Source organism: Heptranchias perlo, chromosome 11 (assembly GCF_035084215.1).
Source record: "Heptranchias perlo isolate sHepPer1 chromosome 11, sHepPer1.hap1, whole genome shotgun sequence".
NCBI classification, from domain to species: Eukaryota; Metazoa; Chordata; class Chondrichthyes; order Hexanchiformes; family Hexanchidae; genus Heptranchias; species Heptranchias perlo.
In genome coordinates, this window is record NC_090335.1 from 42140315 (window position 1) to 42163471 (window position 23157).

Consider the following 23157-nt stretch of genomic DNA (forward strand, 5'->3'; position numbering starts at 1 on the left):
GGTAATGGGGAACCAGGAGCCAATGCAGATTGGCAAGGACAGGGTGGGGGGTGAGTAGGGCTTTGTGTGGGATACAACACAGGCAGCAAAGTTTTGGATGATCTGAAGTTTATGAAGGATGGAAAAAGAGGCCATTCTCGGACTACAATTGGATGTAAGAGTGGAACCGAGTGAGGGAAGTCCCATTAAGCTGGACAACAGAGGAGAGGTTTGAGGAGAATGATGTGGTTGAGGATAGAGAGAGATATCGTACCATGATCACAGTCAGAGAATGTAATTCGGGACCTTGGTTAGGGAATTGCAGGAAAGATGGGTGTGGATTTGGGAGGCGACAACACTTTCAAGGACTTTGACAACAAAAGGCTAGGGGTGGGGCGTTAGTTTGCAAAGGTAAAGGGATCGAGGATGGGTTTATTGAGGAGAAGAATGATGATGGCAATTTGCAAAGGATGGTAGTGACCCTGTTGGTTTTTTACGACAATCCTGCAGTTTTCATGGTCATTTTCTGGTGCTAGCACATAACTTACCAGATTTATTGAATTCAATTTCATAACTTGCCATAGTGGGATTTAATCCCACGACCTTTAGGTTGATAATTCAGTACCATAACCACTAGGTACTGTACCCATTGGGAATAGGGTGATTTTACTGAGCGCGGGATCATTGGATCAAGAGGTGTGTCGCACGGACATGATGAGCTCAGAGAAGGCCTGGGGGAGAGAGGGAGGGAGTAAAGGGCTACGGCAGGTGGGGGAAATTTGGCTTGGTGGGCAAAGGGAAGAGGGGAAGCCACAGAGGAAGCGGAACAGTTGGTCTCTATCTTAGTGACAAGGAGGTCCATGAGCTCCTTGCACTTGTTGTTAAAAGGTGAGGGCGGAGGAGGCAGGGGAAAGGGGTTTAACGAGACAGTGGTTGGTGGAGAAAAGAATCCGGGGGTTATCTTTGTTCTCCAAGATGATCATAGAGGAGTGGGTGGTTTTGGCGGAGGAGAATGAGGCCCAATGGAAATTGATGTGGTCCCGTTAGATCTAGTGATGGATGTCTTAGCCACTTGTTCCCCAGATGCACCCAAGTCTGCGCTTTAGGGAGTGAGGATAGGGGGTATAGCAGGGGGAAGGACCAGGGTATGAGACAATGAAGGTTTTGCTGGGACCAAGGTGCTAAGGCGGAAGTAAGGGAGTGGCTGAGCAAACTGACAGCTGCAATGGTATTGGGACTAATGGAAGACAAGAGGTTAGGCATTTTGTAGTTTGAAATGCTGTTGTAAACAAACTAGTCAAATGCTGACATACAAAAATCATGGCAAAACTATATTGGAACTATTACATTTAAACATGTTTTACAATCTCAGTGTTTCCCTTTATATACTGAAAGCTGTTGACAGGGTTTACACAATTATTACTATTCACTGAGAACCAAAGGAGAATTAGTTACAGCTGGAACAATGCTGCAAAGGAATAATGCAGCTAAAGTGCAACTGTATTGTAAAAAAACAAAACTCTGAGATTTTCACATTTTATTCAAGATTTATGTTTAAAATTCCAGGATAGTAGTCATTCTTCCTAAAGGCACTTACAAATCACATCATATTTAACAGCTTACTGTAAATTCCAACCGGCTATAAATCATCAGATCGAGGATGGGTTTGTTTCACTGTGAAAAGACATTTCTGAGCCACTTAATTCAATTCCACTGAAATGTCACATATTAAATATCATATTACTTACTTTCAGCTGTGTTGAAAAACATGTGAATTATGAAGAATCCCAGTTTATGTATGACAAATTGATTTGAATGGTTTGCCATTCAAAAAGTAAAACCTGATGTTAACATGAAATGTTTTCAAATACAGTTAAGAAATTATACTAAGAATGATATTTTCAAATACTTAAACTGTATTTAAATCCTCCACAAAATTATGGATTATTTACATTGAAAAAAACATTGCAGGATAAATAATGTAAGTTTTATAGCAAGTGACAAAGTTAGAAAAGCACCATTATAGCCACAGTACTGAAACATTCAAACCATATTTTGTTCATACAAAAATATACCAATTTACATTATCCTGATCAAACCACTTATTGAAACATTATACCATGACTGTTATCGAAACCCTGCAAGAATAAAACAAATTTGCTTAGCATCAAGTGTTTCATTACAGATCTCCATAGACAGTGGTTCTAATAACACTGATGCCCATTTAGGCACATAAGTACATATGTACATAAGTAGAAAGAAGCTACATTTTGGGACATAACCTAACGGCATATAATTAAAGTGCAACGTGTTCTTCTGAATTGCTTAGAAGGAACCTGCTACCCCTCCCTGCCACTGTTGGTTCTTTACACCAACACACAAGTAGTTGATTTATATTTGTTTCTAAAATTGCTCTGTACTGCAACTTTTTTGTTTTGCTTAGATGAAGTGGTGTCCATAATATCCTCTGCAGAATTGTCCAGATTTGCAATATTTGTTTCATCTCCGTTTGAGTTGTCTTTGGTTTTTCCCTCTGATTTTGTTTTCTTGTGCTCTACCTTTTCTTCGGACTCTTTGGTGTAATTTCTTTTAAACAGTGCCATCTGCAATTACACCGTAAATCATCATTTATATTGAGGCACTGGGGTAATATGATTTTTAAAGAACACTTGTTTTCAGTCAATATATGTTCTTATATCTAGGAAAAAGATTAACCACAAGTTTTGTTGGTAGTATTGATTAATCAGAGTAACATCCTTGTTTGCTTATTTACACTTTTAAAAGGAGAAAGGAAATGGAAAACTAAAGTTACAGCACTGGCTAGCTAATTGGCTTAAAAACAGGAAAGGGTAGGTAGCCATAAATTGGAGCTTTTTAGGCTGTTAAGAGGTTATAAGCAGGGTGCCCCAAGGCCTGCTCATGGGATCCATGCTATTTTAGTACACTCGACATAAATACAGCTATTGTAAGCATTGAGGTTTGCAGATGATACAAAAATAGGAGGCTGGGTAAATAATGAGAACAATGCAACCAAATTCAGAAGGATTTGGATCTTTTAGGTGACTAAGGCCAATAACCATCAGATACAATATAATGTGGATAAATGAAAAATAACTAGTATGGGAGCAAGGAATGAAAGGGCAAGCAAATTATGGAGTAAGTTACTATGGAAGACTATTCAAGTATACACTATAAATAGGTTCAAGCAACAACAACAACTTGCATTTATATAGCATCTTTAACGTAGTAAGACATCCCCAAGGTGCTTCACAGGAGCGATTATTAAACAAAATTTGACACCAAGCCACATAAGGAAATATTAGGACAGGTGACAGGTAGGTTTTAAGGAGCGTTTTAAAGGAGGAGAGAGGTAAAGAGCCAGAGAGGTTTAGGGAGGGAATTCCAGAGCATAGGGCTTAGGCAGCTGAAGGCACAGCCGCCAATGGTGGAACAATTAAAATCGGGGATGCGCAAGAGGCAAGAATTGTAGGAGCGTAGAGATCTCGGAGGGTTGTAGGGCTGGAAGAGGTTAGAGAAATAGGGAGGGGTGAGGCCTTGGAGCGATTTGAAAACAAGAATGAGAATTTTAAATTCGAGGCATTCCCGGATCGGGAGCCAATGTAGGTCAGCGAGCAGATGGGTGATGGATGAACGGGACTTGGTGCAAGTTAGGACCGAAAAAGTTATAACCACTGGTCTCATTTTTTTGGTAAGCTAGTGCTGGTAATGGTTCTGTTGTTGCCATTTACAGGTACTCCTGATCAATCTTTTGTTTCTTAACCTGTCCCATTTCCACCTTCCTTGCCTTGCACCATCATCCCTTTTGTCATTTAATCACTCGTGCCCTCTACCCTATCACAGACTTTCCCTTTTGTTCTTTCCTCCCCTCGCCGCCCTCCCCCCTCTTTCCCTGGCTCTGTACTTGCTCAGAAACTTTAACTCTTTAACATCTTCCAGTTCTGACGAAAGGTCTTCGACCTGAAACGTTAACTCTGTTTCTTTCTGGAATAAAAAAAACTAGTATCAGTAATGGTGGCCATGAAACTACCAGATTGTCGTAAAAACCCATCTGGTTCACTTTCCTAGGGAAGGAAAACCTGCCGTCCTTACCCGGTCTGGCCTACATGTGACTCCAGACCCACAGCAATGTGGTTGATTCTTAACTGCCCTCTGAAATAGCCTAACAAGCCACTCAGTTGTACAATCTCGCTAAAAAAAGTAATAATAGGAATAAAACCGGACGGACCACCCGGCATCGGACACGACAAAGTCAAACCAAGCCCAGTCGACCCTGCAAAGTACTCCTCACTAACATCTGGGGACTTGTGCCAAAATTGGGAGAGCTATCCCACCAGACTAGTCAAGCAACAGCCTTACTCACAGAATTATACCTTTCAGCCAATCATACCTTTCAGGGAGTGGCATTGGGAGTCCTCAACATTGACTCCGGACCCCATGAAATCTCAAGGCATCAGGTCAAACATGGGCAAGGAAACCTCCTGCTGATTACCACCTACCGTCCTCCCTCAGCTGATGAATCAGTCCTCCTCCATGTTGAGCACCACTTGGAGGAAGCACTGAGGGTAGCAAGGGCACAGAATGTACTCTGGGGGAGGTGAGGGGGGGACTTCAATGTCTATCACCAAGAGTGGCTCAGTAGCACCACTACAGACCAAGCTGGCCGAGTCCTGAAGGACATAGCTGCCAGACTGGGCCTGTTGCAGGTGGTGAGCGAACCAACACGGGAGAAAAACCTACTTGACCTCGTCCTCACCAATCTACCTGTCGCAAATGCATCTGTCCATGACAGTATTGGTAGGAAATACCACCGCACAGTCCTCGCGAAGACGAAGTCCCGTCTTCGCACTGAGGACACCACCCAACGTGTTGTGTGGCACTATCACCGTGCTAAATGGGATAGATTCAGGACAGATCTAGCAGCTCAAAACTGGGCATCCATGAGGCGCTGTGGGCCATCAGCAGCAGCAGAATTGTATTCCAGCACAATCTGTAACCTCATGGCCTGGCATATTCCTCACTATACAATTACCAACAAGCCAGGGGATCAACGTTGGTTCAATGATGAGTGTAGAAGAGCATGCCAGGAGCAGCACCAGGCGTACCTAAAAATGAGGGGCCAACCTGGTGAAGCTGCAACTCAGGACTACATGCATGCTAAACAGCGGAAGCAACATGCTATAGACAGAGCTAAGTGATTCCACAAGCAACGGATCAGATCAAAGCTCTGCAGTCCTGCCACATCCAGTCGTGAATGGTGGTGGACAATGAAACAACTAACGGGAGGAGGAGGCTCTGCAAACATCCCCATCTTCAATGATGGCGGAGTCCAGCATGTGAGTGCAAAAGACAAGGCTGAAGCGTTTGCAACCATCTTCAGCCAGAAGTGCTGAGTGGATGATCCATCTCGGCCTCCTCCCGATATCCCCACCATCACAGAAGCCAGTCTTCAGCCAATTCGATTCACTCCACGTGATATCAAGAAACGGCTGAGTGCACTGGATACAGCAAAGGCTATGGGCCCTGACAACATCCCGGCTGCAGTGCTGAAGACTTGTGCTCCAGAACTAGCCGCGCCTCTAGCCAAACTGTTCCAGTACAGCTACAACACTGGCATCTACCCGGCAATGTGGAAAATTGCCCAGTTATGTCCTGTCCACAAAAAGCAGGACAAATCCAACCCGGCCAATTACCGCCCCATCAGTCTACTCTCAATCATCAACATAGTGATGGAAGGTGTCGTCGACAGTGCTATCAAGCGGCACTTACTCACCAATAACCTGCTCTCCGACGCTCAGTTTGGGTTCCACCAGGATCACTCGGCTCCAGACCTCATTACAGCCTTGGTCCAAACATGGACAAAAGAGCTGAATTCCAGAGGTGAGGTGAGAGTGACCCACGACCTCTACCACCTAGAAGGACAAGGGCAGCAGGCATATGGGAACAACACCACCTGCATGTTCCCCTCCAAGTGACACACCATCCCGACTTGGAAATATATCGTTGTTTCTTCATCGTCGCTGGGTAAAAATCCTGGAACTCCCTTCCTAACAGCACTGTGGGAGAACCTTCACCACACGGACTGCAGCGGTTCAAGAAGGCGGCCCATCACCACCTACCTCAAGGTCAATTAGGGATGGGCAATCAAGGCAGCATTTGACCGAGTGTGGCACCAAGGAGCCCTAGTAAAATTGAAGTCAATGGGAATCAGGGGGAAAACTCGCCAGTGGCTGGAGTCATACCTAGCACAAAGGAAGATGGTAGTGGTTGTTGGAGGCCAATCATTTCAGCCCCAGGATATTGCGACAGGAGTTCCTCAGGGCAGTGTCCTAGGCCCAACCATCTGCAGCTGCTTCATCAATGACCTTCCCTCCATCATAAGGTCAGACATGGGGATGTTCATTGATGATTGCACATAGTTCAGTTCCATTCGCAACCCCTCAGATAATGAAGCAGTCCGTGCCCGCATGCAACAAGACCTGGACAACATCCAGGCTTGGGCTCATAAGTGGCAAGTAACATTCGCACCAGACAAGTGCCAGGCAATGACCATCTCCAACAAGAGAGAGTCTAACCACCTCCCCTTGACATTCAACGGCATTACCATCGCCGAATCCCCCACCATCAATATCCTGGGGGTCACCATTGATCAGAAACTTAACTGGACCAGCCATATAAATACTGTGGCTACAACAGCAGGTCAAAGGCTGGGTATTCTGTGGTGAGTGACTCACCTCCCGACTCCCCAAAGCCTTTCCACCATCTACAAGGCACAAGTCAGGAGTGCGATGGAATACTCTCCACTTGCCTGGATGAGTGCAGCTCCAACAACACTCAAGAAGCTCGACACTATCCAGGACAAAGCAGCCCGCTTGATTGGCACCCCATCCACCACCCTAAACATTCACTCCCTTCACCACCGGTGCACTGTGGCTGCAGTGTGTACCATCCACAGGATGCACTGCAGCAACTCGCCAAGGCTTCTTCGACAGCATCTCCCAAACCCGCGACCTCTACCACCTAGAAGGTCAAGGGCAGCAGGCACATGGGAACAACACCACCTGCATGTTCCCTTCCAAGTCACACACCATCCCGACTTGGAAAAATATTGCCGTTCTTTCTTCGTCGCTGGGTCAAAATCCTGGAACTCCCTTCCTAACAGCACTGTGGGAGAACCTTCACCACACGGACTGCAGCGGTTCAAGGCGGCGGCTCACCACCACCTTCTCAAGGGCAATTGCTGGGCAATAAATGCTCCCCTCACCAGCGACGCCCACATCCCATGAACAAATAAAAAAAAAGATGCTGCCTGACTTGCTGAGCTTCTCCAGCATTTTCTGTTCTCATTGCAGATTTCTTGATCCACAGTATTTTGTTTTTGATTTAGAATAAAATCTATTTATAATTTTGAGGAAAAGTATTAAGTTAGCAAAAATGGAGTCACAATGGTGGAAGAACTGTGTGGTGCAGCACTAAGGCATACAGATGATAAAGGTCCCAGGATTGATCAGAAAACTGACCAATAATTCAGCCACCCAGCCACCCCAGTTAGAGCACATATGTGCGGATATTGTGTCAGGGTTGATCATTCTCATCTTTGATATCTGACACCAAAAATTGCTGTATAATTTAATCTATGTTGAATTAGCAGGTATCGGCTCAGGGTGCAAAGTTTGACTCAGCATCCCTAAGCCATAGAAGGAGAAAACTGGCCAAGGTTTCTGTTGCTGATTGCTATCCAGTAACCCTGCTCGTGATTTGCGTGGACATTGTGTCAGGGCTGGACTGAGCTCAACTTTGGCAGCTGACACTCACACATGAAGAATGGCCACTGGTGAAGAGGCACAGGAGAACTGCTGGTGCTCATTCAACCATACACCAGCAAGGGTTGCCACCTTTAGAAGAGAAGGAGTAAGGGAAAGAAAATTAAGCGAGAAATAGTAATCAAAACATTTTTATTTTTAGTACTTTCAAATTCACGGTGATGAAATGGGGGAGGGGAGAAGGCATCATGGTTAATATCAAAGCATATTACTTGTCACTCGCGAGCTGTGAGGTTATCATGAGTAAAATATTAGTACATATTTCACACAGATCCAATACATATTCTCTAGCTACTCCCCAAGCATAGGTGTTATACCCAGACTTGTTGGAATTACCACCGAAAAAAATTCTAGAACATTTATTTTTTTGTATGATAAACTAAGTGAAGAGAACCTCATGCTGATCTTAAAAGCTATTCAGTTAATTCTCTTAAAGTTCACCATGACCTTGAATTTTGCAGTATAAATCCTACACCCTCTGTATCCCAGCTGGTTTTTATTGTGAATAAAAGTAACATCTTCAGTGGTGTTCTGTAACCTATTAAATTACAAACCAGCTTAATTCCTATATTGCTCCACATCATTTGTGCATAGTGTACACAGCTGTATAGGGATATAGAACAGATTTCTGCAGAAAACCGTTATTCAATAACCCCCATCTCAAGCTTTTTTTCATTTGACAGCCCTTTTTTATGGTGACTATCTTGTACACAAAGTTCTTTATTGGTTCTCATGACATCAGAGAATTCATCTGAGAAATCCAAGTGTTTTCTGTAGATACTGTATATTGTTTCTAAAAAAGTGTTATTTTATCAGTTGTATTTCCATCGATGTGTGTGTTTTAAATAAAAGCATTTAACTGTGACCAAAAGGAAATTTATTTTGCTCTCTAGCACTAAACCATAAAAATGAAACAAAATATAATAGAAAGAGAAAGGAGTGGCACAAGTCTACTTACATTTTTAGTTCTGTTGAGTAAACCATTTGACCTTTTTTCTTTTATGAGTTCTTTAGTTTCTCCTGAACTTTTTGTCTCTTTGTTTTCTCCTGAACTTTTTGTATCTTCATTTTCTCCTGAACTTTTTGTATCTTCATTTTCTCCTGAACTTTTTGTATCTTCATTTTCTCCTGAACTTTCTGTATCTCCATTTTCTCCTGAATTTTCTGTGTCACCATTTTCTTCTGAATTTTCTGTGTCTCCATTTTCTGCTGAGTATTCTGTGTCACCATTTTCTTCTGAAATTTTTGTGACTTCATTTTCCTGAAGATCTTTTGTCAATAAAGGAGAACAGTCATGAATACTTTTTACCCATGTAGTTGTGACTTTGAAACATCAACAACAGTTGGTTAAAGTATTATAAGAAATATTTTGAAAACTTTAACAAATATATTATAGCTTTTAAAGCTAAAACACAGTTACAATAAAATGTGATGCCACTACTTATCAACTTCTACTGTAATAGAAGTTGACAGTAATAATCACAAAAAAAATACTCTAGTCACTGTAATTTTATTGTTGTTGAGGGCAAGACTTTTTTCCTGAAAGGTATTTTCTCTTTCTTCTTTTTGGTCTTCATACAGCTAATGAAATGTGCAATCAGTGGTTTGCTGGCCTCCATCAATACTGCTCAGAAACTAGGAACTGGAGGTGAATGACAATGTTCAGGGAACTACCTTCTTCCATCTCCCTCTTCCCCAATGGGGAGCACCTCCTATGACTAGTATGGATGAGACTAGGAATTTCACATATCTATTCAACACAGATGTGAACCTCTTCTACCACTCCATGGTACAGCACTCTGGTGTTCCAATATGTTCTGCCTCTCCTAGTTACTGCACTCTAAAACATGAATTTTTACATTCAAACCACTTCAATAATAAATGCATGCATTCTAATATACACTGCTTTAATTTATAGTTAGTTGAACCGGATGTGTTCTACTGCAGCTTTACGTATAATTCACAAGATTTTCTTGAAAGGTGACATATATTAGGCTTATTTTAAATAGCTAAAACGGTCTTATTTAATTCTGGTGTATTTACGAACATAGGAATTGCTAGATGAAAAATATTCAATTGATATTCTCTTTGCATCACTTGGTGTTTAATGAATGAAGTTTGTTACTCTCTCCATCACAATATCTGCCTACTTACACCTCCGTAACATTGCCTGCCTCTGCACCTACCTCAGACTGTTTGCTGCTGAAAGCCTCATCCATGCCATTGTAAACTCCAGACTCAACTATTCTAATGCTCTCCTAGTTGGCCTCTCATCTTCCACTCTCCATTAACTTTAGCTCATCAAAAACTCTGCTGCTCATATCCTATTCCGCACCAAGTCCCACTCACCCATCCTCGCTGACCTACATTAGCCCCTGGTTCCCCAAAGCCTCAAATTTAAAATTCTCCTCCACGTGGCCTCGCCCCTCCCTACTTTTTAAACCTCCTCCAATTCACCTCCCGCAAAACTCTCCATTCCTCCGACTCTGTCCTCTTGTGCATTCTCAACCGCCCCCCCACACTCTTCGCCCCACCTTGGGCAGCCATGCCTTCAGCCTTATAGGCTCCACCCTGTGAAATTCCCTCCCTAAACCCCTCTGTATCTCCACCTCCTTTAAGACCCCCCATTAAAACCTACCTCTGACCAGGCTTTTGGTCACCCCTCCTAATAACTTTTTTTTGTCTTGGCATTCATTTTCTTTATTGTGTTTCTGTGAAGTGCCTTGCGACATTTTTCTATGTTAAAGGCACATTAAAGATATTAGTTATTGTTGTTAAACATTGCATCTGTGCTTACTGGTGGGTTAAAAACATATGAATGTTCTAGAGTTCCTCAGATTTTTAAAAATAAGTTCAGAAAATAGAAACTTTAAAGATTAATTCTTGTTTAATAACTTTATTAAAATGTCACAGGTCACTATTTAGAAATGTAGCACAACTTCCAGAGTCTGAATGTTTGAATTAACTTTGGTCTTAAGTCATTATTATGTGTAAACTCTGTACAGTTAAGAAGAACATATCTGTGGTATTTGGGGGAAAACTGGACAACATAAGTTTGCAGTGGTGTGCGGTAGAGATTCTTTGCATTCCATGCAAGGTTACCTGAGTTCATGATTCTGAAATTTAGCATGGGTTGCTGCATATCCTGGAAAATATACCCCTATCAGTACATAAAACAATCTTCCATTTTAGTTGTCTTCCCTTTAACTATGGTTACGTTGTGCATACTAGGTGAGGGTAGGCTGTGCTTGTAGAAAAATAATGCAGAAATGTAATCATGAGAAAAAAAATACTAAAGCGGTATGAGTTTAAAATTATCCAGGTAGTTATTTAATAATTTTTATGTACTCTATTTGATACAATGGAAAGTTGAGCAATATATACATTTTAAAGTAGCTCATGCCTAATATCAAGCAATTTGGAAAATAAATGGAAATCTTCATTAGAAAAGAGCTGCAGTGCGTTACAGTACCCATAATGAATGTTTTTTGCAGCTAGAACAACGGCAGCTTGCATTTATATAGCGCCTTTAACGTAGTAAAACATACCAAGGTGCTTCACAGGAGCACTATCAAACAAAATTTTACAACGAGCCACATAAGGAGATATTAGGACAGGTCAAGGAGGTAGGTTTTAAGGAGCATCTTAAAGGAGGAGAGGTAGAGATGCGGAGTGGCTTAGGGAGAGAATTCCAGCGCTTAGGGCCTAGGCAGCTGAAGGCACAGCCGCCAATGGTGGAGCAATTAAAATCGGGGATGCACAAGAGACCAGAATTGGTGGGATCTCGGAGGGTTGTAGGGCTGCAGAAGGTTACAGAGATAGGGAGGGGCAAGGCCATGGAGGGATTTGAAAACAAGGATGAGAATTTTAAAGTCAAGGCGTTGCCGGACCAGGATCCAATGTAGGTCAGCGAGCACAGGGGTAACGGGAGAACGAGACTTAGTGCGAGTTAGGATACTGGCAGCAGCGTTTTAGATGAGCTCAAGTTTATGAAGGGTGGAAGATGGGAGGCTGGCCAGGAGAGCATTGGAATAGTCAAGTCTGGAGGTAACTAAGGCATGGATGAGGGTTTCAGCAGCAGATGAGCTGAGGAAGGGGTGGAGATGATGTTATGGAGGTGGAAGTAGGAGGTCTTGGTGATGGAGCGGAAGCTCATCTCAGGGTCAAATAGGACGCCAAGGTTGCAAACAGTCTGGTTCAGCCTCAGACAGTGGCCAGGGAGGGGAATGGAGTCGGTGGCTAGGGAATGGAGTATGTGGCTGGGACCAAAGACAACGGCTTCGGTCTTCCCAATATTTAGTTGGGGGAAATGTCATCTCATCTGGATGTCGGACAAGCAGTGTGACAAATCAGAGGCAGTGAAGGGGTCGAGAGAGGTGGAGGTGAGGTAGAGCTGGGTGTCGTCAGCATATATGTGGAACCTGACGTTGTGTTTTCGGGTAATGTCGCCGAGGGGCAGCATGTAGATGAGAAATAGAAGGATGCCAAGGATGGATCCTTGGGGGACTCCAGAGGTAACGATGCGGGAGCGGGATGAGAAGCCATTGCAGGTGATTCTCTGGCTACGACTGGATAGATAAGAATGGAACCAGGCGAACGCAGTCCCACCCAGCTGGACGACAGAGGAGAGACGTTGGAGGAGGATGGTGTGGTCAACCGTGTCAAAGGCTGCAGACAGGTCAAGAAGGATGAGGAGGGATAGTTTACCACGGTCACAGTCACATAGAATGTCATTTGTGATTTTGATAAAGGCTATTTCAGTGCTGTGGCAGGGGCGGAAACCTGATTGGAGAGGTTCAAACATGGAGTTGCAGGAAAGATGGGCACGGATTTGGGAGGCAACAACACGTTCTAGGACTTTGAAGAGGAAAGGATGGTTGGAAATGGAGCTGTAGTTTGCAAGGACAGAGGGAACCGTTAACAACATCAGCCAACATGGAGGCAAGGAAGGGAAGTTGGGTGGCCGACAGATTGGTGGGAATAGGGTTGAGGGTGCAGGAGCTGGGTCTCATGGACAAGATAAACTCGGAGAGGCCATGAGGGGAGATAGAAGAGAAACTAGAGATAAACAAATTTGCTTCTAAGAAATAAAAGAAACCTACTTGAGTCTTTAATAGAGTTCACATTTTTTCTAATTGCCGTCAAAAGCAGTACACAATGTCTATAGTTGCTATGACTGAACATTTACAGCAAAACTCTTCCCAAAAATACTTTCTGCCCTACTTTCCTCCTTTCCAAAAGATGCAGATTTATGCTGGGACACAATTCTACAGGTACTTGCAGCTGTCCACTACCTCATCCATGAGAAATTTTTCACATGTCAGTTGGCTATTTGGCCATAGACATTAAAGCCAAGCCCGGTGATGTCCCTCTCTCTGACATCTGAACATGCACCTATTCCAGCATGGATACTGGAAAGCATTCAGGATAGGGAATCTTGGCTTATTTTTCCCATTTGTAACAACTACATTGTCACCCCGGTTGAGATTTTTTTTAATCGTTCATGGGATGTGGGCGTCGCTGGCGAGGCCAGCATTTATTGCCCATCCCTAATTGCCCTCGAGAAGGTGGTGGTGAGCCACCTTCTTGAACCGCTGCAGTCTGTGTGGTGAAGGTTCTCCCACAGTGCTGTTAGGAAGGGAGTTGCAGGATTTCGACCCAGTGACGATGAAGGAACGGCGATATATTTCCAAGTCGGGATGGTATGTGACTTGGAGGGGAACGTGCAGGTGGTGTTGTTCCCATGTGCCTGCTGCCCTTGTCCTTCTAGGTGGTAGAGGTCGTAAGTTTGGGAGGTGCTGTCGAAGAAGCCTTGACAAGTTGCTGCAGTGGATGGTACATGTTGCAGCCACAGTGCGCCGGTGATGAAAGGAGTGAATATTTAGGGTGGTGGATGGGGTGCCAATCAAGCGGGCTGCTTTGTCCTGGATGGTGTCAAGCTTCTTGAGTGTTGTTGGAGCTGCACTCATCCAGGCAAGTGGGGAGTATTCCATCACACTCCTGACTTGTGCCTTGTAGATGGTGGAAAGGCTTTGGGGAGTCAGGAGGTGAGTCACTCGCCACAGAACACCCAGCCTCTGACCTGCTCTTGTAGCCACTGTATTTATATGGCTGGTCCAGTTAAGGTTCTGGTCAATGGTGACCCCCAGGATGTTGATGATGGGGGATTCGGTGATGGTAATGCCATTGAATGTCAAGTGGAGATGGTTAGACTCTCTATTGTTGGAGATGGTCATTGCCTGGCGCGAATGTTACTTGCCACTTATGAGCTTGAGCCTGGATGTTGTCCAGGTCTTGCTGCGTGCGGGCTCGGACTGCTTCATTATTTGAGGGGTTGCGAATGGAACTGAACACTGTGCAATCATCAGCGAACATCCCCATTTCTGACCTTATGATGGAGGGAAGGTCATTGATGAAGCAGCTGAAGATGGTTGGGCCTAGGACACTGCCCTGAGGAACTCCTGCAGCAATGTCCTGGAGCTGAGATGTTTGGCCTCCATCAACCACTACCATCTTCCTTTGTGCTAGGTATGACTCCATCCACTGGAGAGTTTTCCCCCTGATTCCCATGGACTTCAATTTTACGAGGGCTCCTTGGTGCCACACTCGGTCAAATACTGCCTTGATGTCAAGGGCAGTCACTCTCACCTCACTTCTGGAATTCAGCTCTTTTGTCCATGTTTGGACCAAGGCTGTAATGAGGTCTGGAGCCGAATGGTCCTGGCGGAACCCAAACTGAGCATTGGTGAGCAGGTTATTGGTGAGTAAGTGCTGCATGATAGCACTGTCGATGACACCTTCCATCTCTTGGCTGATGATTGAGAGTAGACTGATGGGGCGGTAATTGGTCGGATTGGATTTGTCCTGCTTTTTGTGGACAGGACATACATGGGCAATTTTCCACATTGTCGCGTAGATGCCAGTGTTGTAGCTGTACTGGAACAGGAGATAAGCTAACTTAGCATAGATAAGCTAACTTCGCATAGATCCTGGGACCTCCTGTTCCGAATGGCTTAATACCCCATCGAACAGATCATTTACCCATTAAGTTATCACGGGAGCTAAAATTTTAGCTTTGACTGGAATAGTTTAAATACAGTATTAATCAAAGATTGGGGAACTTGGGGCTAAGCGGGTCACTGAGAAGCCAACTAAAATTCCTTCACTAGTTGGCTTACAAGTCAAGAGTACAAGCTTTTAAAACTACTTATGCATTGAGAAACAATGCCATCCATATTATCTAAACAACATTCATGAATGAAACTGGGAACGAGCAAGCAAGTTCTATTTGAACAAAAAAAATAAGTAAAAGCAACTTTAAATTGAGTTATGTGTTCAACTGCAATCATAGAATCATCACAGAATCATAGAAAGTTACGGCACAAAAGGAGGCCATTCAGCCCATCGTGTCCTTGCTGGCCGAAAAAGAGCTATCCAGCTTAATCCTACTTTCCAGCACTTGGTCCGTAGCCCTGTAGGTTGCGGCACTTCAAGTGCACATCCAAGTACTTTTTAAATGAGTTGAGGGTTTCTGCCTCTACCACCCTTTCAGGCAGTGAGTTCCAGACCCCCACCATCCTCTGGGTGAAAAGAATTTCTCCTCAGCTCTCCTCTAATCCTTCTACCAATTACTTTAAATCTATGCCCACTGGTCACTGACCCTTCTGCTAAGGGAAACAGGTCCTCCCTATCCACTCTAGCTAGTCCTGTCATAATTTTATATACCTCAATTAAATCTCCCCTCAGCCGCCTTTGTTCCAAAGAAAATAACCCCAGCCTATCCAATCTTTTCTTATAGCTAAAATTCTCCAGCCCTGGCAACATCCTCGTAGATCTCCTCTGTACCCCCTCTAGTGCAACCACATCTTTCCAGTAATGTGGTGACCAGAACTGTACGCAATACTCAAGCTGTGGCCTAACTAGCGTTTTATACAGTTCTAGCATAACCTCCCTGCTCTTATATTCTATGCCTTGGCTAATAAAGGAAAATATCCCGTATGCCTTTTTAACCACCTTATCTACCTGTCCTGTTACCTTCAGGAATCTGTGGACATGCACTCCAATGTCCCTTTGTTCCTCTGCACCTCTCAGTATTCTCCCATTTATTGTGTACTCCCTTGCCTTGTTTGCCCTCCCCAAATGCATTACCTCATACTTCTCTGCATTGAATTCCATTTGGCACTTTTCTGCCCACCTGACCAGTCCATTGCTATTTTCCTGTAGTCTACAGCTTTCCTCCCCACTATCAACCACACGACCAATTTTTGTGTCATCTGCAAACTTCTTGATCAAGCCCCCACATTCAAGTCCAAACCATCAATATATACCACAAAAAGTAAAGGACTGAGTACTGAGCCCTACAGAACCCCAATGGAAACAGCCTTCCAGTCGCAAAAACACCCGTCAACCATTACCCTTTGCCTCCTACCACTGAGCCAATTTTGGATCCAACTAGCCACTTTCCCTTGGATTCCATGGGCTTTTACATTTTTGACCAGTCTGCCATGTGGGACCTTGTTAAAAGCCTTGCTAAAATCCATGTACCTTTACTTTTTGTGGTATATATTGATGGTTTGGACTTGAATGTGTAACAGACTCTTATGTGGCACTTAATTGAAAGCCTTTTGAAAATCCAAATAAACTACATCCACTGGTTCCCCCTATCTACCCTGCTAGTTACACCCTCAAAAATTTCTAATAAATTTGTCAAACATGATTTCCCTTTTATAGAACCATGTTGACTCTGCCTAATCATATTATGATTTTCTAAGTGCTCTGTTACTACATCTTTAATAACAGATTCTAGCAATTTCCCTACTACTGACATGAGGCTAACTGGCCTGTAGTTCCCTGTTTTCTCTCTCCCTCCTTTATTATAGCAGGGTTATATTTGCTATCTTCCAATCCACTGGGACCGTTCTAGAAACTAGGGAATTCTGGAAGATCAAAACTAATGCATCCACTATCTCCGCAGCCACCTCTTTTAAAACCCTAGGATGTAGGCCATCAGGTCCAGGGGACTTGTTGGCTTTTAGTCCCATTAATTTTTCTAAAACTTTCTCTTTACTAATCTTAATTACTTTAAGTTCCTCCCTCTCGTTAGACCCTTGGTTCCCCACTATTTCTGATATATTTTTTGTGTCTTCCACTGTGAAGACTGATATAAAATATTTGTTTAATGTCTCTGCCATTTCCTTATTTCCCATTATAATTTCTTCTGTCTCTGCCTCTAAGGGACCCACATTTACTTTCGCTAATCTCTTCCTTTTTATATATTTGTAGAACCTCTTACAATCTGTTTTTATATTTCTTGCTAGTTTACTCTCATATTCAATTTTCTCCCTCTTTACCAATTTCTTGGTTATCCTTTGCTGATTTCTAAAACCCTCCCAATCCTCAGGCTTACTTCTCTTTTTGGCAACATTGTAAGCCTCTTCTTTTAATCTAATACTATCTTTAACTTCTCTAGTTATCCACGGTTGGATCAGTTTTCCTGTGGAGTTTTTATTCCTAAAAGGGTATGTATATTCGTTGGGAATTATGAATTATTTCTTTAAATGTTTGCCATTGCTTAGCTCAGTACGGTATGTTTTTTGCATACCTTGTTCATCTTCCTCAGATTCTGTTTTTTCTTTATTAATTGATGTTCCCTTGGGAAAAAAAAACAAACGTCAGTATAAAAAATAATTGATTTGTTTGCCATCCTTATCAATAAAGATATTAGCAAAATAAAAACAAACTGATGAGAGTAGGATAAATTATGTATTTACAATGGTGGCTCAGTGCAGCAAGCCATTGAACCATGCAGCTCAGGAAGCTATCAGGATCTAGATTTTCCGGTTTGAGTTATGGCAATTCCCAGGTATAACTCAAGTGGACTTGGGTGGGAAATTCTTTGGGAGTCACTCTGCCACTCGTTTCTGTGGGAAGTGACAATGATATACAATATATGCTCCCATATAACGCCAGACATACTGTAATGATAAGCAAGTGACAGAAATGCATCATCCAAAATATTTTCCATCATTTGTGCCTGAACAACACTGAGCACTAGAGACTGCTGTTCATCTCTGGCATCCAGTATTACCATGGGCAACAGAGGAGCCATTTAAATTTTAAAGAGTCAGAAAGAATATGCAATTGGCTGCACGGGCTATGGCCTGCCCACTGCACTACAGCATGTGTCTGAGGTCTGCCACAGTCAATCGCAATGACTGTGGACATTGGAGGGAGAAAATAATCAGCCATTGTTCCTGTACCCAATTATCTATGTCCATCTCCACAACCTCCATTAACAATCACCTCAATGACGCACCCCACCCACTTGCTGGGGTATGTCGGCATCCAGCCCCACTCCTCCAGTTTTTATCTTTCCCTACCACCATTGCTGCCTCTCCCTCTCTGCCTTTTCCCAATAGTGACCGAGAATGCTGTGGGAATGGAGTACCTTGGCATCCTTATGCACCAAGCATAATTCTGAATACCTTTAATCTCATCACAGCCTTTCCTCTTTTATATTCTATTCATATTTGCCTGTGCCTGCGTAAGTGTTAATAGATAATGTGTGGTCAGGGAATCAATCACATCTGGTGTCCCTTGTGAAGCAAGGTGTTAACAACCTCGCTATCCTGTTCGACCCCGAGCTGAGCTTCCAACCCCATATCCTCTCCATTACAAAGACTGCCTACTTCCACCTCTGCAATTCTGCCTGCCTCCATCCCTACCTCAGCCCATCTGCTGCTGAAATTCTCATCTATGCCTCAGTCACCTCCAGACTCGACCCTCCGTAAATTTCAGCTCATTCATAGCTCTCCTGCTCGTAACCTATCCCGCATCAAGTCCCACTCACCCATCAGCTCTGTCCTTGTTGACCTAAATTGGCTACCGGTCCCCCAAAGCCTCAAATTTAAAATTCTCATCCTCATGTTCATATCACTTCATGGTCTCACCCTCTCCATATCTGTAAGCTCTTTCAGTTCTACAATTCCATCTCCCCCACCAAAGACTTCATTGCTCTGACTCTGGCCTCTTGTGCAACACCCCTCCCTTTGTACCACCATGTCTTCATCCACCTAGGCACTACGCTCCAGAATTCCCTCCCTTCCACCTCCCTCTATTCCTTTAAGACCCTCCTTAAAACCCACCTCTTTGACCATGCTTTTGGTTATCCCTCCAAATATCTACATTATCAGCTTGGCATCCTTTGTTTTGATTATACCTGCTTTACCTGCCCCTAGCTCCCGCAACGTCTAACCCTACTTTACCTCTTACCCCCACCCACCCCACATATTACAGTTTATTTCTCTGTCCTTAGTTGTCTTTACATTTGATCTACCCTTCTCTCTCCTTTCCTTCTACTTCCCCCCCGCTCTCTGACCTCCATTGTTGCAGTCCTCACTTGACCATGGTCCAATTATTCCCACCCACTTGACATGAAGATCGTGCATGGTCTTGACTTGCCATATGCAACGCCATGAAAGGTCAACTATTAGTATATTATTAAAACTCCTGCATATTTGACGTTCCCACTGTCCATAAACCTTACTTTTGGTTGTCACGAATTTTGAGTAACATCTTTTATGTCACCATTTATAATGTGGAAAAAGCTATTAAATGTATGTCAACACTTTCACTTTAATATAATATCAAAATCCTATATTGCTTATCATGCTGCCATTGCAAGCTTCCCGCCATTGTTGGCACTATGGCTTGAGTCACCCAGGTCCAAGTGCCATTTTGATTTTTACCTCATTTTCTCTTCCCTGCGGGTAAGTTTTATTCTTAATTTTATCCATAGATTTATTTTAATTTTATGTATCCTAGTCTCACCCCAACTGGTGGTGTTTCTGGCACCTGCTGTGCTCCATGACCTCTCCAACCAAGAGTCTTTGATTTCTCTCATTATGCCTCCTTTTTTCTCCTGCGCATATCACTTCTGGCCTTTAACCATTTCTTGATCCACAACATTAGCATTTTACAGGCAATTCTAGGTCTTTCCTCTGTGTCTTTCGATTCGTGGGGCAATGGCACTAGTACCGGGGAAAGAGAGAGATGTTCCGTTGGGATGGAATACACCTGAACCATGCTGGGACCAGAGTTCTAGCGAATCGAATAACTAGGGAGGTATATAGGGCTTTAAACTAAATAAGGCGATGTGGGGGGGGGGGGGCGGTGGGGGGGGGGGGGGGAGAAGAGTCCCGGTGGAGAGAAATCTAGAATGCTAAAAAGAGAAAAGACAAAGAAGCAGTGCAGGAACGTGATTGGGGTAAGGATAACCAGATTGTGTCAGGAAGGGACAGAGTGTACAAACAAAAGAGTGCACTAACAAATAGGGTCCGGGTAAGAAAAGATGGTAATAATACAAATAGGGCCATAGTAAAAAAAAATGTTAGGATGTCTAAAAATGTTAAAAAGACAAATCTAAAGGCAATGTATCTGAATGCACAAAGCATTCGGTAGACGAATTAACAGCGCAAATAGGTGTAAACGGATATGATATAATTGCAATTACAGAGACATGGCTGCAGGGTGACCAAGGTTGGGAGCTGACTATCCAAGGGTATTTGATATTTAGGAAGGACAGGCAAAAAGGAAAAGGAGGTGGGATGGCGTTGTTAGTAAAGGATGAAATCAGAGCAATAGTGAGAAAGGATATTGGCTCAGAAAATCAAGATGTAGAATCAGTCTGGGTGGAGTTAAGAAGCACCAAGGGGCAGAAAACACTGGTGGGAGTTGTCTATAGGCCTCCAAACAGTAGCAGTAATGTAGGGGACAGCATCAAACAGGAAATTAGAGATGCATGTAACAAGGGTACTACAGTAATCATGCGTGACTTTAATCTGCATATAGACTGGCCAAACCAAATTAGCAATAATACTGTGGAGGATGAATTCCTGGAGTGTGTACGAGATGGTTTTTTAGACCAGAATGTTGAGGAGCCAACCAGGGAACAGGCTATCCTAGATTGGGTATTGTGCAATGAGAAGGGGTTAATTAATAATTTTGTTGTGCAGGGTCCTTTAGGGAAGAGTGACCATAACATGATAGAATTCTTCATTAAGATGGACAGTGAAGTAGTCCAATCCCAAACTAGGATCCTAAATCTAAACAAACAAAACTACAAAGGTATGAGGAGTGAGTTGGCTATGATAGATTGGGAAGCTTCATTAAAAGGCATGACGGTGGATAGGCAATGGCTAACATTTAAGGAACTAATGCATGAATTGCAACAATTATACATTCCTTTCTGGCGCAAAAACACAAAAGAAAAATCGGCCCAAACGTGGCTAACAAAAGAAATGAAGGATAGTATTAGATCCAAAGAGGAGTCATATAAAGTTGCCAGAAAAAGTAGTAAGCCTGAGGATTAGGAGCAGTTTAGAATTCAGCAAAAAAGGACCAAGAGATTGATTAAGAGGGGAAAAATAGAGTATGAGAGTAAACTTGCAAGGAACATAAAAGTGGACTGTAAAAGCTTCTACAAGTATGTAAAAAGAAAAAGATTAGTGAAGACAAATGTAAGTCCCTTACTGTCAGAAACGGGAGAATTTATAATGGGGATAAACAAAATGGCAGAGCAATTAAACAAATACTTTGGTTCTGTCTTCACGGAAATGCTAGGGAACCAAGGGACTAGTGAGAAGGAGGAATTAATGGAAATTAGTATTAGTAAAAAAAGTGCTGGAGAAATTAATGGGACTGAAAGCCGATAAATCCCCAGGGCCTGATAATATGCACCCAGATTACTAAAAGAGGTAGCCATGGAAATAGTGGATGCATTAGTTGTCATCTTCCAAAATTCCATAGATTATGAAACAGTTCCTGCAGATTGGAGGGTGGCAAATGTAACCCCGCTATTTAAATAAGGAGGGAGAGAAAAAACTGGAAACTACAGACTGGTTAGCCTAACTTCAGTAGTAGGGAAAATGCTAGTGTCTATTATAAAGGATGTGATAACAGGCCACTTAGAAAATATCAATGGGATTAGACAAAGTCAACATGGATTTATGAAAGGGAAATCATATTTGACAAACCTACTGAAGTTTTTTGAGGATGTAACTGGTAGAATAGATAAGGGAGAACCAGTGGATGTGGTTTATTTGGATTTTCAGAAGGCCTTTGATAAAGTCCCACATAGGAGGTTATTGTGCAAAATTAAAGCATATGGGATTGGTGGTAATATACTGGCATGGATTGAAAATTGGTTAACAGACAGGGAAACAGAGAGTAGGAATAAATGGGACTTTTTCAGGGCGGCAGGCAGTGACTAGTGCAGTACCGCAGGGATCAGTGCTTGGGCCCCAGCTATTCACAATATATATCAATGATTTGGAAGAGGGAACCAAATGTAATATTTCCAAGTTTGCTGATGACACAAAACTAAGTGGGATCGTGAGTTGTGAGGAAGATGCAAAGAGGCTTCAAGGCGATTTAGACCAGTTGAGTGAGTGGGCAAATACATGGCAGATGCAGTATAATGTGGATAAATGTGAAGGAAAAACAGAAAGGCAGAGTATTATTTAAATGGTGATAGATTGGGAAATGTTGATGTACAAAGGGACCTGGGTGTTCTTGTACACCAGTCACTGAAAGCAAACATGCAGGTGCAGCAAGCAGTTAGGAAGGCAAATGGTACGTTGGCCTTCATTGTAAGAGGATTTGAGTACAGGAGCAAGGATGTCTTACTGCAGTTATACAGGGCCTTGGTGAGACCACACCTGGAGTATTGTATGCAGTTTTGTTCTCTTTACCCAAGAAAGGATATACTTGCCATAGAGGGAGTGCAGCAAAGGTTCACCAGGCTGATTCCTGGAATGGCAGGACTGTCGTATGAGGAGAGATTGGGTCGACTCGGCCTGTATTCACTCGAGTTTAGTAGAATGAGAAGGGATCTCATTGAAACGTATAAAATTCTGACAGGGCTAGACAGACTGGATGCAGGGAGGATGTTCCCCTGGCTGGGGTGTCCAGAACGAGGGGTCACAGTCTCAGGATACGAGTTAGGACATTTAGGACTGAGATGAGGAGAAATTTCTTCACTCAGAGGGTGGTGAACCTGTGGAATTCTCTACCACAGAAGGCTGTGGAGGCCAAGTCACTGAATATATATAAAAAAGAGCTAGATAGATTTCTAGACACAAAAGGCATCAAGGGGTATGGGGAGAGAGCGGGAATATGGTATTGAGCTAGAGGATCAGCCATGATCATATTGAATAACGGAGCAGGCTCGAAGGGCCGAATGGCCTACTCCTACTCCTATTTTCTATGTTTCTATGTGTTCATTGTGTATGGTATCCCTCTTCCTCCTTTCTTTTGCTCTGTTCCTTCTTAGATGCTG

General features: G+C 43.1%; 1 protein-coding gene across 6 annotated transcripts in view; it reads right to left on the bottom strand.

The window, feature by feature from the left end:
• Positions 1 to 1511: 1511 nt before the first annotated feature.
• Positions 1512 to 23157, bottom strand: part of rpgra (retinitis pigmentosa GTPase regulator a) — a 128117-nt gene continuing 106471 nt past the window's right edge. For 5 of the 6 annotated variants that reach the window (XM_067992862.1, XM_067992861.1, XM_067992863.1 and 2 more), the window contains 3 exons: positions 17422 to 17470; positions 8779 to 9089; positions 1512 to 2582 (listed from right to left, as the gene is read on the bottom strand). In XM_067992862.1, coding sequence (XP_067848963.1) covers positions 2346 to 2582; positions 8779 to 9089; positions 17422 to 17470 — 597 coding nt within the window. In that variant the 3' untranslated portion in view covers positions 1512 to 2345. The remainder of the gene's footprint in view (positions 2583 to 8778; positions 9090 to 17421; positions 17471 to 23157) is intronic. The other variant, XM_067992865.1, reaches the window with a different exon arrangement.